Source organism: Chrysemys picta, chromosome 3 (assembly GCF_011386835.1).
Source record: "Chrysemys picta bellii isolate R12L10 chromosome 3, ASM1138683v2, whole genome shotgun sequence".
NCBI classification, from domain to species: Eukaryota; Metazoa; Chordata; order Testudines; family Emydidae; genus Chrysemys; species Chrysemys picta.
This window is the reverse complement of record NC_088793.1, coordinates 80866604-80883262: the sequence shown is the minus strand read 5'-3', so window position 1 is coordinate 80883262 and position 16659 is coordinate 80866604. Positions and strand designations below refer to the sequence as shown.

At 46.3% G+C, this 16659-nt stretch overlaps 1 protein-coding gene across 1 annotated transcript; it reads right to left on the bottom strand.

Moving 5' to 3' along the window:
* Positions 1 to 4679: 4679 nt before the first annotated feature.
* On the bottom strand, positions 4680 to 8445 carry LOC135982287 (uncharacterized). Its single transcript, XM_065588262.1, has 2 exons — positions 7471 to 8445; positions 4680 to 6476 (listed from the first exon to the last, which is right to left on the bottom strand). Exons 1-2 carry the CDS (start codon positions 8045 to 8047, stop codon positions 6001 to 6003), a joined length of 1053 nt encoding a protein of 350 aa, XP_065444334.1. The 5' UTR covers positions 8048 to 8445; the 3' UTR covers positions 4680 to 6000.
* Between the last annotated feature and the right edge of the window lie 8214 nt (positions 8446 to 16659).

Sequence of the window (16659 nt, the reverse complement as noted above, 5' to 3'; positions counted from 1 at the left end):
TCCCTTGACTGTCCTGTGAGTGTGAAGGGCTCTCTTGCAGCAGAAAGGGTAAAGAAGTTACATTGGCGTTTCCTCTGTCCTGTGGATGAGGGATACTAGGGCAACTGAGACTGCTCCCTTAATTAGACCTGAGTGGCAATCATAAAGTGCAGCATGAGATAATCAGCCCCCCCGCTTTTATTTCCTTCAGTTTCCAGCACCCACATAAATTACTCAAATTGGGTGCAGGGGAGAGGATTTTAGTCTCCAAGATTAAGTGGAGGTTAGAGCCCTCAGTGGGAGCGCTACCCTGAGGTAAATTTTTCTGCTATATGTGTGGGTTAAAAACACACAATCCCCATTTGTTACAGCATCTGTGGATATAAACTCACAAGGTCTATGTGATGCTAAATGAAGCATTTTGAATATATTTTAAGACCATAAAGAATCTTTTCCCCCCTGATTTCATGTAACCAAACTTTTCATAAGGCCAGATTGTGACTACTTATTCACACTTATGAGCAAATGCTCTCATAAGTAGTCCTTCTATGTCCTGTGTGAATAAGGGGTTGCCCCTTAATGATTCTTTTTTCTCCAAATGATTGTAGCTATGAAAAGTCTCTCAATGCTTCCAATACACCAGCTACTATAATATCTAGATGTTAATCAGATGTCTTGGAAATTCTAAGTGCAAGCCCTATGGCTTGAAGCTCCAGAGGGAAAGGAGCTCTCTCCTCTCTCTATTGGTGAAAAGGGAAAAGTTCTGTCACTTACCCAGAATTCCTCTAGTGGCACTTGGGCAGTCATTAGAACTCACATAAACTTGAACTTTGGAAGCAGCAGTCTCCCAGAGAGGCTTCGAAAGGGGAAAGAACTCTTACCTTGTGGCAAAGAGCTCATTGCCATGCAATCAGGATTCTACTCCAGGGTCTTGTATGCTCTTAGCTCCCTTCTTCCTGGGGATTTCACTGCGAAGACAATGCAGAATGAAGACATTGCAGTTAGTCGTTGGCTGCATGAGTGTGTATTCTCAGCTCTGCACAAATAACCGACACAGCAGACTTTGACCAAATTGCCCAGAAAGATTATAAACCCATTTCAGTAGTGAAGGCACCAGGCCAGGTTCATTGTCATGAAAGCATGGTTCCAATATCCTATAGATTCTATAGGACCACTAACACATGTGTGTCCGTTACAATGGACCAGCTTAGTGCATGACAGGACTTTCCATTCTCCCCTTGGCTGGACAAAGAAACCACCTCTGAGACCCCTCTTTATACACTGATACAAACAATTTACATATTGTCCCTCTGAAGTGGTTACATGTACATGTTGATTCAATCAAACATCTTTATTCATCACCCTGTCATCCTGGCCTTATCTTTGAAGGGGGGTCAGCGTGTACTTATTTTTGGAGAGTGTGTTTGTACCATCTTTGGCATCGGGGTGTTCTGGTACTATCCTTCTGGAACGTGTTTGCATGAGCGTCTTGTGCCTAATTCTTCTTAGGAATGTGTGTGTTTTTGCAATGCCAGCACTCGGGCGAGGCAGTATAATAGGCAAGGGGAGGCGTTGCCTCCCCTAGCACAACCATCCCTGCTGCCCAACACCTGTGGTGCGTTCCCCACCCTGGCTTCTTCCCCTCCCTGCTCTGACCCTTCCCTGAAGCTCCCATGGCTTGCTGCTGCTGCCTGGAGTCTTCCTCCTCTCCTCTCCTCCATCCCACCTCTTCCCTCCTTGGAGGTCCCCACAGCTGCCAGCCACGTCTCTCCTCACCCCCTCCCCTACCCCTGTGGGGCACAGGGTGTGTGTGTGTGTGTGTGTGTGTGTGTGATGCGAGCGGCAGACGGAGAGTGAGGAGGTGAGGGGAGGGGATCTCTGAGTAACTTTACACAGTGGAAAAACCCTTCCAGAGACCAAGTAGCAGAGATCACTGAAACTGTTTAAGAGTGATTAAGTGGTAATGAAGCCATTTAACAGGCATTTGCCAATGCCCAGGAAGCCTTTGGCCACATTCAGCTGGTTTTTATATTGTAGGAAAATGTGTTATTGGGGTTAAAAACAGTTTCCAAATGACGATCCTTCAGTTATTCTTTGTACTCAGAAGAAGTAACTGCTAACCTGGCTCAAGGAGGCCCTGACATAGCCAGTGAGTTTATTTCTTGATCTAGTCATTTTATTCAAACCCAGTTTAAGTAAACGAGTCTGGCAGGGAATTCTGTGTAAGAAAGGTGATTAAAGTACTGCCTTAATGCAGGCTGTCAATGACAAGCACTTTTTCAAAAGGAGAGATTAGGCTTCAGGTTGGCCAGGTAGCCTGGCTTTTCGTCTCTCTCTATACAGCATACACTGAATCCCTGCCACGCAGAAGAGAATCTATCTGGCAATTGAGCTATACCTGTTGCTTGTTCAATTCCCTTGGGGAATGTTGTTAGTGCTTTAAGGTGAAAAGGGGAGAGGGTGTCACGGGGTGGGAGCAGCAGCAGAGTGAGGAGGCGAGCAGCAAGCCAGCTGCACAGCAAGTAGTGGTGGTGGGGTCTCGTGATGGGTGGGAGGGTGAAGAGGTGAGCAGCGGGCGGGCAGAGGAGGTGGTGAGTGGAGGAGGGATCTTGGCGGGGTGAAGAGGTGAGTGGCGAGTCAGTGATGGGCAGGGACAGGGCCTAGGGCAGAGCAGGGGTGGAGTGTGGGCGGGGATGTGGGCAGAAGAGGCAGGACAAGGGGAAGTTTCACCCGCTGCCCATGCCAGCCCTGTTCTTTCTAGGTTCTGTGAACTTTCAAGCAGGCATGTTTTGTAAGAGGGCTTGACTTCTGCTCAAAACCTGACTTTTGCTAACTTTGCTTTATACCAGCAAGGCTTGACCACTACTTTAGTTCAGGCCTCAGGCCTCTTATACAAGACTCATGTCTCAGGCTTTCTTTCTACTACAGAGGTCGCTGGAGAGCCTGTGCAGAGCCCTCTGTGGCAGCAAAATATGCAGACTGAGGACTTTGCTGTGAGAGCCATTACAGAGGGCAGCATAGGGTGACCAGACAGCAAATGTGAAAAATTGTGACGGGGGTAGGGGGTAATAGGAGCCTATATAAGAAAAAGACCCAAAAATCGGGACTGTCCCTATAAAATCAGGACATCTGGTCACCCTAGGGCAGCAGCAGAGCTGAGTGGGCTCCTGTGATGTCTCACATATCGACGGCCTTAATAAAGTTCAATCGCTAAGCTGCATTTAGGTGGTGGTGCCTTCAGGCTGGACCAGGCAAGCCGGTCTTTGTGACAGACCTGCAAAGAGCAGTAGTTATTCACTGATCAAAGCCATGAGTGGGGTTTGGTGCAATCAAAAGACTGTTACCTGTGGGACACTCTCACAGGTGGGTGGGAAGGGGTCACAGGCAGGTGGGAAGGGAATTAGATCGGTTACTGCCAAAGTTACTGAAAGGGGTTGGGTAATTTAATCTGTTTGCATATAAATTCTATAGCTGTGTTTTCCTAAGTTTATGTCTGTGTTCCCTTTCCCCTAAATAAAGATTCTCTTGTTTGTACACAGCCTGGGAGTGGTTGTGGAGGAGGAGTTCTGCCTGTTAAGAGCACCCAGGGATGGTATGTTTAGTTTTCTGAGGCCTTGTCTACACTACGAGAGTAGTTCGATTTTACTTGCATCGAATTTTTGTAATCGATATTGCAAAGTCGAGCGTGTGTGTCCACACTAAGGACAGTAATTCGACTTTGTGCGTCCACACTAACGGTGATAGCGTCGACATTCGAAGCGGTGCACTGTGGTCAGCTATCCCACAGTTCCCGCAGTCCCCTCTGCCCATTGGAATTCTGGGTGTAGCCGGCAATGCCTTCTGGGTAACAAAATGAGTCGAGGGTGCTTTTGGGAAACTGTCGTCATCCGTCCATCACTCCCGCCCTCCCTCCCTGAAAGCGCCGGCGGGAAAACAGTTCGCGCGCTTTTCCAGTCATTGACAGCGCGGACGCCACTGTACTCCGAGCATGGAGCCCGCTGCGACCATCGCTGCAGTTGTGGCCGCTCTCAACGTCTCGCAGCTTATCATAAAGGTTTCCCTGAGGCAGATGCAGAAAAGTCAGGCAAGGAGGCTACGGCACCGCGGTGATGTCCTGAAGTCTGAGAGTAGCACAGACCTGTCAGAAAGCAGGCGACCCAGCGCCGAGGACATCACAGTGGCAATGGGTCATGTTGATGCCGTGGAACGGCGATTCTGGGCACGGGAGACAAGCACTGAGTGGTGGGACCGCATAGTGCTGCAGGTCTGGGATGAATCCCAGTGGCTGCGAAACTTTCGCATGCGGAAGGGAACTTTCCTGGAACTTTGTGAGTTGCTGTCCCCTGCCCTGAAGCGCAGTGACACCCGGTTGCGAGCTGCACTGAGTGTACAGAAGCGAGTGGCCATAGCCCTGTGGAAGCTTGCAACGCCAGACAGCTACCGGTCAGTCGCGAACCAGTTTGGGGTGGGCAAATCTACCGTGGGGGTTGTTGTGATGCAAGTAGCCAAGGCAATCGTTGATGTACTGCTGCCAAAGGTAGTGACCCTGGGAAACGTGGAGGCGATCATAGATGGTTTCGCAGCGATGGGATTCCCAAACTGCGGTGGGGCCATAGATGGAACTCACATCCCTATCCTGGCACCGGACCACCAGGCCACCCAGTACATTAACCGAAAGGGCTACTTTTCCATGGTGCTGCAAGCACTGGTGGACCACAGGGGACGTTTTACCAACATCTACGTGGGATGGCCGGGCAAGGTTCATGACGCTCGTGTTTTCAGGAACTCTGGTCTGTTTAGACGGCTGCAACAAGGTATTTACTTCCCGGACCACAAAATAACTGTTGGGGATGTGGAGATGCCTATAGTCATCCTCGGGGACCCAGCCTACCCGCTAATGCCCTGGCTCATGAAGCCCTATACTGGCGCCCTGGACACTGAAAAAGAACTCTTCAACTACCGGCTGAGCAAGTGCAGAATGGTGGTGGAGTGTGCTTTTGGCCGTCTCAAGGGGAGATGGAGAAGCTTACTGACTCGCTGTGATCTCAGCGAAACCAATATCCCCATTGTTATAGCAGCTTGCTGTGTGCTCCACAATCTCTGTGAGAGCAAGGGGGAGACCTTTCTGGCGGGGTGGGAGGTTGAGGAAAATAGCCTGGCTGGTGATTACTCACAGCCAGACAGCCGGGCGATTAGAAGAGACCAGCGGGAAGCGCTGTGCATCCGGGAGGCTTTGAAAGCAAAGTTCCTGAGTGAGCAGGGTAACCTGTGATTTTATAGTTTGTGTACTGAGAAGCTAAACCTGCCCCCGTTTCTTTACCCAGGTAATGTTGACTATCCTATCCAGTTACATACCCCCTTCACCCCCCCTCCAACACACGTGTCGAAATAAAAATAGTTCTACTTTGTTAAAGCACACCGTTTTCTTTAATACTGTTTTAGCGGGAATTTTTTAAAACTGGGACGCAGACTGTGGTGCGGGGCGGGTCTAGTGTTGTGATGCGAATGCAGCTTCTAAACTCAAGGATTGACAGGCTCCGCTGCGGTGGGATGCTTGTTTCAACGGAGCCTGTCACCCCTCCTGATCGGGACTGTGTGTATGGGAGGTCTATTTGACTTTGTGGCAGGGGGAGGACGGTTACAGATCCCATGCTGTGTGGCTCTGTGATCCTGTCTAAGGACCGGCGCTTAAGATCTGTAACTGCCCTCCCCCGCCACAAAGTCACAGAGCAACCCACCCCCCCCAACATTACATCAAAACAACCTCCCAGACTAACCGGGGCAACTAGTCACTGCATCACTGCACTGTGTATGTGCCCTGCTGCTGTGCCTGCCCCCGACTATGTACCCTGCCAAAGGAGACTGTCCTGTCCAATTTCCAACCCCCTTTCCCCTCCTCCTCCAAAAGAACATGATTGAAACAGTAGTTAACAGAAACGAATTTTTTATTATCAACTACACATGGCATTGGGAGGTGAAACTTGGACGTGGGCTTGTGTCAGGCGGGAAGGAAAGAACTTTTCAAATTTTGGGAAATGAGAGCCTTCTGCTACTAGAGCTCTCTGCAGGGGTGGAGTGAGAGTTAGCAGGGACTCTGCCGCCTCTCCTTCTTTGCACTTTGGGTGAGGTGGGTATGGGACTTGGTGGCGGGGGAGGGCGGTTAGAGATGGACTGCAGCGGGGCTCTGTCCTCCTGCCTCCGTTCCTGCAGAACATCCACAAGGCGCCGGAGCGTGTCCGTTTGCTCCCTCAGTAGTCCAAGCAGCGTTTGAGTCGCCTGCTGGTCTTCCTGCCGCCACCTCTCCTCCCGATCCATGTTGGCTTGGTGCATTCGGGTCAAGTTCTCCCGCCACTGGGTCTGCTGTGCTGCCTGGGCTTGGGAAGAGGCCATAAGCTTAGAGAACATGTCCTCCCGTGTCCTCTTCTTCCTACGCCTAATCCGCGCTAGCCTCTGGGAGTGTGATTCCAGGCTAGGTTGTGAGACAGTCGCAGACGGGGCTGTGGAAATGGGAAAAAGGGAGTGAATTCCTCTGAAAGATAAATGTAGTTGTGAACAAAGAACATAGTCTTTCTCTGTGAACAAGACCATGCACAGCACCTTTCACATGCGCACTCAGCACAAGGTCAAATTCTCGGCCTTCGCATTCTGTGCCTGGGGTCTTGAACAGCACATTTGAGAAGCGAGGCAGCACAACGGAATTTCTGTTGCAGGCAGACATGGTAAGCCGTACACTTGTGGCAGTTTAAAACTTTTATATTACCACTGGCCTCATTTCACATTTAAATCAATGTCAGTCCCTGCTGCCAGCAATCCGGCAAGCGGGAACTCTGCCCCTGTCCCACCCCCTCGCGGCTGTCCCCGGGAATGATCCCTTTCGGCTGCCCCTCTCCCGCCTCCACCGCGTGGCTGCAAACCAGCGGTGACAGTTCTGTAAAGGAACGGGAAAGCAGTCCCAACACTAACATTCCCCTACCTAATTAAAAGCAGGTCACCATGGCCGACATCACCCTGATGAGGATCTCCGAGAGCGACAAAGAGAGAATGCTCCGGGAAAGCCTCCAAAGACCAGGGCCGTATGCCGCCCTGCTGTGCAGAGCAATGATCCCCGAGTACCTGATAATCTCGTGGCGCGGCAACGTGTCGTACTTCGGAGGACCCAATAAGGCCGCTCTCCCCAAGAACCTCATGCAACGGCTTTCAAGTTACCTCCAGGAGAGCTTCATCGAGATGTCCCAGGAGGATTACTGCTCTATCCCCGCACATATAGACCGCATTTTACTGTAGCTGCAGTAGCAGGGAATACACAGTAGAGCGGCTTGTGCAGGACAATCACTGAAAACCGGACATTGCTAGATTTCTTTTCAAAACTTGCACTGCCCCTTACTAAACCGTTAAGCGCCTAGGGCACACTAATCATGAACAACCCATTCTTTTAATTGTTAATATTCCTGTTTTGTTAAAAATAAATGTTTAGATGTTTACAACACTTACTGGCTGATCCTTCACCAGATTCTGTGTCCGGGGTAATGGCTGGGGACGCTTCGTAGGGGATCTCTGTAAGGGTGATGAAGAGATCCTGGCTGTCGGGGAAATCAGCGTTGTGAGAGCTGCCAACTGCCTCGCCCTCCTCATCTCCTTCCTCATCTTCCCCGTCCCCTAACATGTCTGAGGAACCGGCCGTGGACAGTATCCCATCCTCAGAGTCCACGGTCACTGGTGGGGTAGTGGTGGCGGCAGCACCGAGGATGGAATGCAGTGCCTCGTAGAAACGGGATGTCTGGGGATGGGATCCGGAGCGTCCGTTTGCCTCTTTGGTCTTCTGGTAGCCTTGTCTCAGCTCCTTGATTTTCACGCGGCACTGCGTTGCATCCCGGCTGTATCCTCTCTCTGCCATGTCTTTAGAGATCTTCTCGTAGATCTTTGCATTCCTTCTTTTGGATCGCAGCTCGGAAAGCACGGACTCATCGCCCCACACAGCGATGAGATCCAAGACTTCACGATCAGTCCATGCTGGGGCTCTCTTTCTATTCCCAGACTGCACGGCCATCACTGCTGGAGAGCTCTGCATCGTTGCCAGTGCTGCTGTGCTCGCCACGATGTCCAGACAGGAAATGAGATTCAAACTGGCCAGACAGGAAAAGGAATTCAAATTCAAATTTTCCCGGGGCTTTTCCTGTGTGGCTGGTCAGAGCATCCGAGCTCGCACTGCTGTCCAGAGCGTCAACAGAGTGGTGCACTGTGGGATAGCTCCCGGAGCTATTAGCGTCGATTTCCATCCACACCTAGCCTAATTCGACATGGCCATGTCGAATTTAGCGCTACTCCCCTCGTCGGGGAGGAGTACAGAAGTCGAATTAAAGAGACCTCTATGTCGAACTAAATAGCATCGCAGTGTGGACGGGTGCAGGGTTAATTCGATTTAACGGCGCTAACTTCGACATAAACGCCTAGTGTAGACCAGGCCTGAGGTTTCTGGGTGGGGGCTCAAGCTGGGTTAGTTCTTTGTTAAAGGGAACCCTAGTTATATAATGAACCCAGACCTTTTTGCTGCCGTTAGCCACCTGGCAGAAGGGTTACACTGGTAAAATTAAGATAAATCCCCTCAAACTAAATAATGCTTATCTGGTGCTGTATGATTGAATCTGGTCATTTATATCATTGATATTACCATTGTTATACAATTGCAACAAATCTTGTATAAAGTATGTCATGTAAGGTGTCAGTGGAAAAGTTATGATTTGCTAAGTATGATCTTGTTTATATGCATGTATCATCTTTGTATGTGAAGTTATGAATATTGGCTATGTACTGGTATCTTACGCATGTATTCCTGGGTAACATTTCCCCGGACAGAATTTACATTAGGGCCAGACTGATGTGCTGATGGCCCAGTAAAGACACTCAGATCACAATGGGCTATCAAAAAAATTCATCCTGCCCTGTAAGCCTTTCCTGTGGATGCCTCAGAAAGAATATGGGCAATGGTTGCCTCTGTGAGTCATCAAAGCATGTATGGATATGTGATATGCTCATGTGCCCCTGGACTCCAACTTTTCACAAACAGAGGCTGTGGACTTTGTTTGAGACACTAAAATTCCATGCACATGGCAGAGGATATAAAAAGGCACATGAGACATCTCCATTTTGTCTTCATTTCTGCTTCATTTCTCTGGACTGGAGTTCTAACAAGGAAACTCTAAATAAGGACTGGTGATACCAGATCTGTTTGGGTAATTCCAGAGAGATTTTTACAAGCCACCAGTTTATTCCATCACTGCATCAAACTTGATATAAGGATGTTGTAATCACTTGTATGTATATGATATATCAACTGTTTATAACTCTCTTATTTTAGTATTACACCTTTAGTTACTAAAGGATTGGCATCAGTGTGATTATTGGGTAAAATCTGTGTTATATATTGACTTGGCTAAATGGCTGATCTCTTGGGATTCTGAAGAACTCTATATCGGATTAAATTGGTTTTCAGTAACCACTCATCATGAAGTCCAGTGTCTGGGTGGTGAGCCAAGGGCTGGAATGCCTAAGAGGAGGGCATTTTTGGCTTCTTGTTAACCAGTGTAGTGATACAGCAGTTCACTTTTGTTATTGACGTGATATAATTTAATGATAGAATAATCACCAATTCTGGGTGAGTCTGCCCTATTTCTCAGGAGCCTCTCCTGAATTTGACATCCTGAGTTGTGACCCTCTGATACACAGTGATAGCTTAACTTTGAAGTTCTGTAAAAGTTAGTATGACTTCAGATTGATAAATTTGTTCCTTGAACTGAGAGAAAGATCTTTGATACATTTCAGAAGATTTAACTGATAACATTTAATGCTCCAATTACATGAATTTCCCCAGCATGTTTACCCAGAAACAGTAGAGAAACCAAGTTTTTAAAATGCAGTACATGATTTTATTATTCACTGAAAACCCCTATTCCCTTGTCTGGCATACTAAAGTACTATGGAAAGTAAATGGGGAAGCAGAGTAAACAGAAAATAAAAATATTATATATTAGGTAGTGATTCTACAGATATGCTGTGAAGATTTGGCTACCACCCAAATTACGCTATTTGCCTATTCTCTATGGAATCAAATATGTATATATTGTATCATCCACAGACCCCAGGAAAATCCCAGGAGTTTCCCAAGCTGACATAGTATTAGTTAGAAATATCCATGAAAGCATATACAAATTGTTTTTTATCCTTTTGGCAGTATTTAAAATATACAGGGCTAGACAAAGTCAGCTCTGGAACTACAGATCATGGGCTCTGGGCTGGCAGGGGCCTATGGAGTCAATCTATGGTATGGGTTTATCATCAGAACAAGCTGGTGTTTGCCATTGGAACTAGGGAACAGCAGGAAATATTGACAGGACAAAGAGCCAGGAATACTGCAACACAGCTTATTCTAGGTCAGGGATAGGCAACCTTTCAGAAGTGGTGTGCCGAGTCTTCATTTATTCTCTTTAATTTAAGGTTTTGCGTGCCGGTAATACATGTTAACGTTTTTTAGAAGGTCTCTCTCTATAAGTCTATTATATAACTAAACTATTGTTGTAAAGTAAACAAGGTTTTCAAAATGTTTAAGGAGCTTCATTTAAAATTAAATTAAAATGCTGATCTTACGCCGCCAGCCTGCTCACCCCGCTTTCAGCCTGGGGTTCTGTTCACCTAGGCCTGCAGTGGGCTGAGCGGGGTGACTCGAGGTCAGGGCAGAGGGCTGGGGTGTGTGGAGGTGCAGGGCAGAAGGCTGGGTGGGTGTTGGGGGGAGGTAAGGGCAGAGGGCTGGGGAGGGTGTGGAGGTGCAGGGCAGAGGGCTGGGGTACTCGGCTCATGGGGGTGCTGGGGGGCTGGGAGGGATATGCCCTGTTCCACCCCCTTCCCCCAGGCCCGTCCCTACCTCTCCCTGCTGTGTGCACGCTGCCGCTCTTCCCCCTCCCGCTCGCAAGGGCCATCCCAGCAGGGAGAGGGAGGAGGAGGGGCAGAGTGGCAGAGGGGCTGGAATGCACCAAGCTGTGGGAAAAAGCGGAGGAGGAGGGAAACTTGGCTGCCGCAGGACCAAGCTTCTGCCTTCTGCCCCCGCAGGGGAGAGCGGTGGGCGGTGGGCCGGGGCCGGGACCACCGCCCCCTCCCCCCGCTCTCCCCTGCCGGGCAGGAGGCAGAAGCTTGGTCCTGCGGCAGCCAAGCTTCCCTCCTCCCCTACTTCTTCCCCCAGCGTGGCACTTTCCGGCCCCTCCGCCTCTCCTCCTCTTACCGGGCAGGCAGTGTGCCATTCAGAATCGGCTCGCCGACCCCTGTTCTAGGTTCTACCCTTAGCTCACAGTTTCTTGCACTTTCAGATACTAGCTACGAGCTCAGCCATCTGATAGTGTACACATCCCTCCTCTGTGTGAGCAGGTAGACGATCCACCTTTTTTGTGTCTAGGCCAGTGGAGCTTCTCATGTCTATTGACCAGTCATGCCAGGAATGGAGGACCTGACTAGGGGCATGGTTGGCATCCTCTCCACACTTCATTATCTGTCTTTGGAGGCAGTGGTCTGAGGGAGGAAGAGTGCTTCAGGGAGCAGCCTGAGCAGCCTGCATGCGACTGGTCTGGATGTGTCTATCATAACATGGGCAGGGACTGTGCCATCTTTTGTTTTCACTCTTTATCCATGGGGAGCCTTAACCATCCACCTAGCCATATGACACAGATTCTTACTACCAGTTCAGAGCTGCTAAAAGAGTAAGAAAGTAACAGGGGAAGAGAAGGTGGAGGAAAGGTTCTCAAGTCTCAAATGAAGGGGGGGGGGGGAGGATGGGGAAGGGAGCTTACAGGGCTAGGGATGAGTGCAGTTGATAAGGAAGGGAACATTCCACTCTGATAAGTGGGACAAATGAGGAATAAGATGTTTTCAGAGGGCATTAGTGGGGGTGAGGGGGCAGAGGAAAAAATAGAAGAACCTGAAACTGAGTGAGGTAGGATGTGGTGCAATTGAAGGCCAATAAGCCCCAAAGACAACTACAGTTAAGGGAAGAAGGGTGGTGCAATTGAAGGCCAATAAGCCCCAAAGACAACTACAGTTAAGGGAAGAAGGGTACCTGTTTGGGAAAGGCTGAGGCTTCTATGGTTTCGGGTTGTTTAGCTGAACCACTAACATGTTTGAGATCTCAAGAAATTAAATATTCATCTTAAACTCACATAAAATTCCTCAGAGTGTGTATCTCTACACACACACGCAACTCCCAGATCCTCAACTACTTCTCAAAATAGCCCCAGAAAAAATATTTTAGCATAGACAACAATACCATAAGTTGCTTTTTAAAACCTTTCCAGGTGATTTAACACCTGGCTTGCCCACCTCAGCTGAAAGAGAAAAATTTCAATTAGATGACTGATAATTTTGCTGCCACAAATACAGAAAAGCATTTTAATAACATTGATCACTGTGAATTGCTTCACAGCATTATTCAAAAAGGTTTTTAGTTTTAATTGCTAATCTGTATTAATATGAAAATTGTTTAAAAACCTCCTCCCCAAATCCTCTAATAGTATATGTGCCCACAGAAACAGCATTTATATAAATGGATTTTTTTCCTTTTTCCAATAGGATAAATCTGAAAAGAACTCTTTCAGGGTCACAGATTCAATTTAGATGTAATAGTCCCTAAATTCTTGGTATGGTGCCTACGGTTACTGAATGCATTATGTTGCAGGTATAGTTACATGAAATTTAAAATAAAAATGTAAAGCATAAAATTGTTGTGTGAAACAACAGTTTGCTAACCATTAATTAGCACTGCTAAAATTAGAACATAACACTTGTGTCAGAATCAGATATTGTTGCCAACTCTGGCAATTTTTTCACAAGTGTTGTGATAACTGGTATTTTTTCTTCAAGCCTTAGCTTCCTAAGATGACTGATTATGTGAAACTTTCATTTTTTTTAAAAAAGGTAAGTTTATAACCCTCTATGGTTGTGGGGAAAAGCTTGAAAAACATGAACTAAGCTGTGATGCTGGTAAACCAAGTGCCAGCTCTGGCCAAGGCCATCGGTGTTAGCTAAGAACTGACAAACTCATAGCTGGAAACCAAACCAGCACACCTGTATGTTTTAGTTTTGTTCAAAATTGGTATTAGTCTTATAAGAATGTATTTAGACTCTATGAAATGCTTGTAAATTGCTGCATGCATTAATCTTACTTGTAATATATCTGTATTTCATGCTATAAGGGAATATGTACGTTTTGCTTTAAAACTTTGAAAATGTTTGCTCCAGGCAAATGTTTGAACCCAGGCACAGATATCATCTCCCCTATTTCCCCCCACCCATTTGGAAGGCCTATCAACATTAAATGGGCCATTAACAAACATGACAATACAGAGGATTGGTGAATGGCCCTATCACACCTTGGAAATGGTACATGCAGAGGAGCTCATTTCATGGACTGGAGGGATAAACGTAAAAGATAAAACAGGGTCACAAGACATTTTTTTCATCTCTTTGCTGTTTGAACTCTCACAGAGCCAGAGACACTAAACTCAGGCAGAGATCCCCAAGAGTGACCCCCTTGGTCTGCCCTGAACAGGGCCAGCTCCAGGGTTTTGGCCGCCCCAAGCAGCCAAAAAAAAAAAAAAAAAAAAAAAGTCGCGATCTGCGGCGGCAATTCGGCGGAAGGTCCTTTGCTCCGAGCAAGAGTGAGGGACCATCCGCCGAATTGCCACCGAATAGCTGGACCTGCCACCCCTCTCCGGAGTGGCCGCCCCAAGCACCTGCTTGCCAAGCTGGTGCCTGGAGCCAGCCCTGGCCCTGAAAGGCATCTTGAATTGACAGATTACCACATCTCTGTCTTCTTTTGGAACCAAAGATGGTAACTCATTTGTGCATATATGCTTGCTTGCTTTAACCTGAAAAAACCCTCCTCTTATTCCAAGTTAATAATCAACCTTTAGTTCATTTATTACAGGATTGGCTGTGAGCATTGTCTTTGGTGTGAGATCTGAGATACAAATTGAGCTGAAGTATGTGACTTGCTCCTTGGGATTGAAAGCAACCTGAATATTTTGTGATCTTTGGAATAGGTGGCCATTTAATACTAAATCCAGTTTGCCTGGATGGCAAGATAGACTGGAGATCATAAGGGGACTGTCTGTAACTCTATGGTAAGACTGTGATAGTGATCCAGAAGTTCACATTTGTTACTGGGTTGGCAAAATATAATTATAGAACATATTACCGGTTTGGGGTGCCTGCTCTATTTTTTTTTTTTTGAGCATAAGCTTTCGTGGACTACAGCCCACTTCTTCGGATGCATATAGAGTGGAATAAATATGCATCCGAAGAAGTGGGCTGTAGTCCACGAAAGCTTATGCTCTAATAAATTTGTTAGTCTCTAAGGTGCCACAAGTACTCCTGTTCTTTTTGCGGATACAGACTAACATGGCTGCTACTCTGAAACCTGCTTTATTTTTGGCCAGTCTGCCCTGAGGTAGCCACTCCAGACAGCAGCTATAGACATCAGAACAAAAATAAAAAGAACCTCAGATTTATCATTTTTGAAATCCCAAGATATTTAAGACAATCTCATGATTTTTTGTGGCCTGAATGTTGATTGATGATCACTTGGGGTTGATGATACTGGGAAAAAATAAATGGGCCACAAGTCTTTATTGGGAGGCATGACGCTTTATGTTGCAGGGGGACATGTGATTGGTTTGGATCCAGGCCCCATTTAGGGCCTCATCGAAAGCCCTCTAAAGTCAGTAAGATTTTTTCCATTCTTTGCAGGGGGCTTTAATCATACGCTAGTCTCAGTCCACCATTTTTAATAAATAAATCTCATACCAACCTCTGCTTTCTCTGTAACACAACATTCTATTAACAATGCACACATGTGCACACGTGGCATGTGCACACACATCCCCTCTCTTCCCTGCCTCCTTCCTACTACACATGCACAAAAGTCTAAAAGGAATTTTTGAAATCATTGGGAAAAGTTACCTATACATATTCTTTATCACTTCTTAATTAAATTAAACAAAGAATTGAGAAGCTGGAGGGCACGTGGTAATGGGGGAAAGGAAAATTTGAGGGGAGAGGGCATCTTTGTTCTGATTATTGTCTGAATTCCTGTGGAATTGGTATGAAATAGGATTAAGACAGAAGATTCTGATTTCCTGATGTTTTCTGTGAATCAAATCAATATCAAAGCCTCAAACAAAGCTGAGCTGCAATGCTCATTTACAGAAGTGAAGACAAAGTTCAGATTCTGCCACCCTTATTCACATTGCTAATATCTTACGAAAGAAGTAGTCCCATTAAAGCCAATAGGGGTATTTGTGGAAGAAGGTACTATCCAGTGAAAGAAAGGGTATCCCAATCTGGCCCTCCAACACTGTACTGTGACAAACCCATCTTCTGGCATTGTAGTGCATTCTGTGTCAGAATTATATTGTCTATTGAGGCCCCAGTCCTGCAAGCTCATCCTAAGAGGGCAGGTGTCTGCTCAAGTGTCAGGACCGAGGGGAGCAGAAAGGTGGCTTTAAGCCATCTGTTACCCCAGTCTCTCCTCAGCTGCATGAAGGGCTCAGTGCAGCTGAGAATCACTTTAAATGCAAGAGTCTATGGATTGTTAGGTAGCAGATTGTGTCTTGACTATATGTAGAAGTTACAACAAGTTATGGTATATGACTTTCAAATATGTCAAAGACTAAAATACTACACCATTAATTCACTCTGTTCAATGTACTATTTTGAAACAGTAAAATATTTGTTTCAGTGACATCAATTTATTGCAGAAAAGTCCAAGGAAATAGATCTCAAGACTCTTAAGTGAAATAAGTGTGCCATAACGGACATTACCAAAATATATTTGTCAGAATACATCAAAGTGCACTGGGTAGTATATCAATATTTTTTGAAAAGCTGCTGTACTTATGATATAAATAGTGAGTTGTGCAATGGTTTCATGGTTTAGTGCTTTGATGCACTACCTTTTCCCACCTGATACTCAAACCCACCCAATGTATCTTGCCAAGATTCACTTCAATTTTTTTCTGAATGTTCTAGATAACTTAATAGGTATTTTCCATCTCTTATAAAAATAAGACTGTAAGAAACATGTTATTTTTACTGACACATCAACTGTAGGTATCAAAACAATCATTTTTCTAATTAAAAAGCATTAATTTTATGGGAAATGTGTGAATCATTAGTTAAAATGATGTTTCTTGAAGGTAACTAAACAGAATATCCTCATTTCTCTTCTCTAAGGATTTTTGCTTAGTAGCATCTACTTAGTAGCTTTTAGTAGGAAGGTCTGGCAACCATCACTCATTCGTTATCATGTTGGAAGGAAAAAAATTAACACATTAATATGAAATGGGGAATAACTGTGTAGGGGATAAGTATCAGGGAGTAGCCATGTCAGTCTGTATACACAAAAACAATAAGGAGTCCGGGGAAACCTTAAAGACTAACAGATTTATTTGGGCATAATCTTTCGTGGGTAAAAAACCCACTTCTTCTGATGGATGGAGTGAAAATTACAGATGCAGGCATTATTAACTGATACATGAAGAGAAGGGAATTACCTCACAAGTGGAGAACCAGTGTTGACAGGGCCAATTCAATCAGGATGGATGTAGTCCACTCCCAATAATTGATGAGGCAGTGTCAATTCCA

Excerpts from the sequence above, each read along its gene's own strand:
- LOC135982287 (XM_065588262.1), bottom strand. The coding sequence starts at position 8,047 with ATGCAGAGCTCTCCAGCAGTGATGGCCGTGCAGTCTGGGAATAGAAAG. Across the intron at positions 6,477-7,470 it reads ATCTGGTGAAGGATCAGCCA|CCCCGTCTGCGACTGTCTCA; the intron begins GTAAGTGTTGTA and ends CCATTTCCACAG.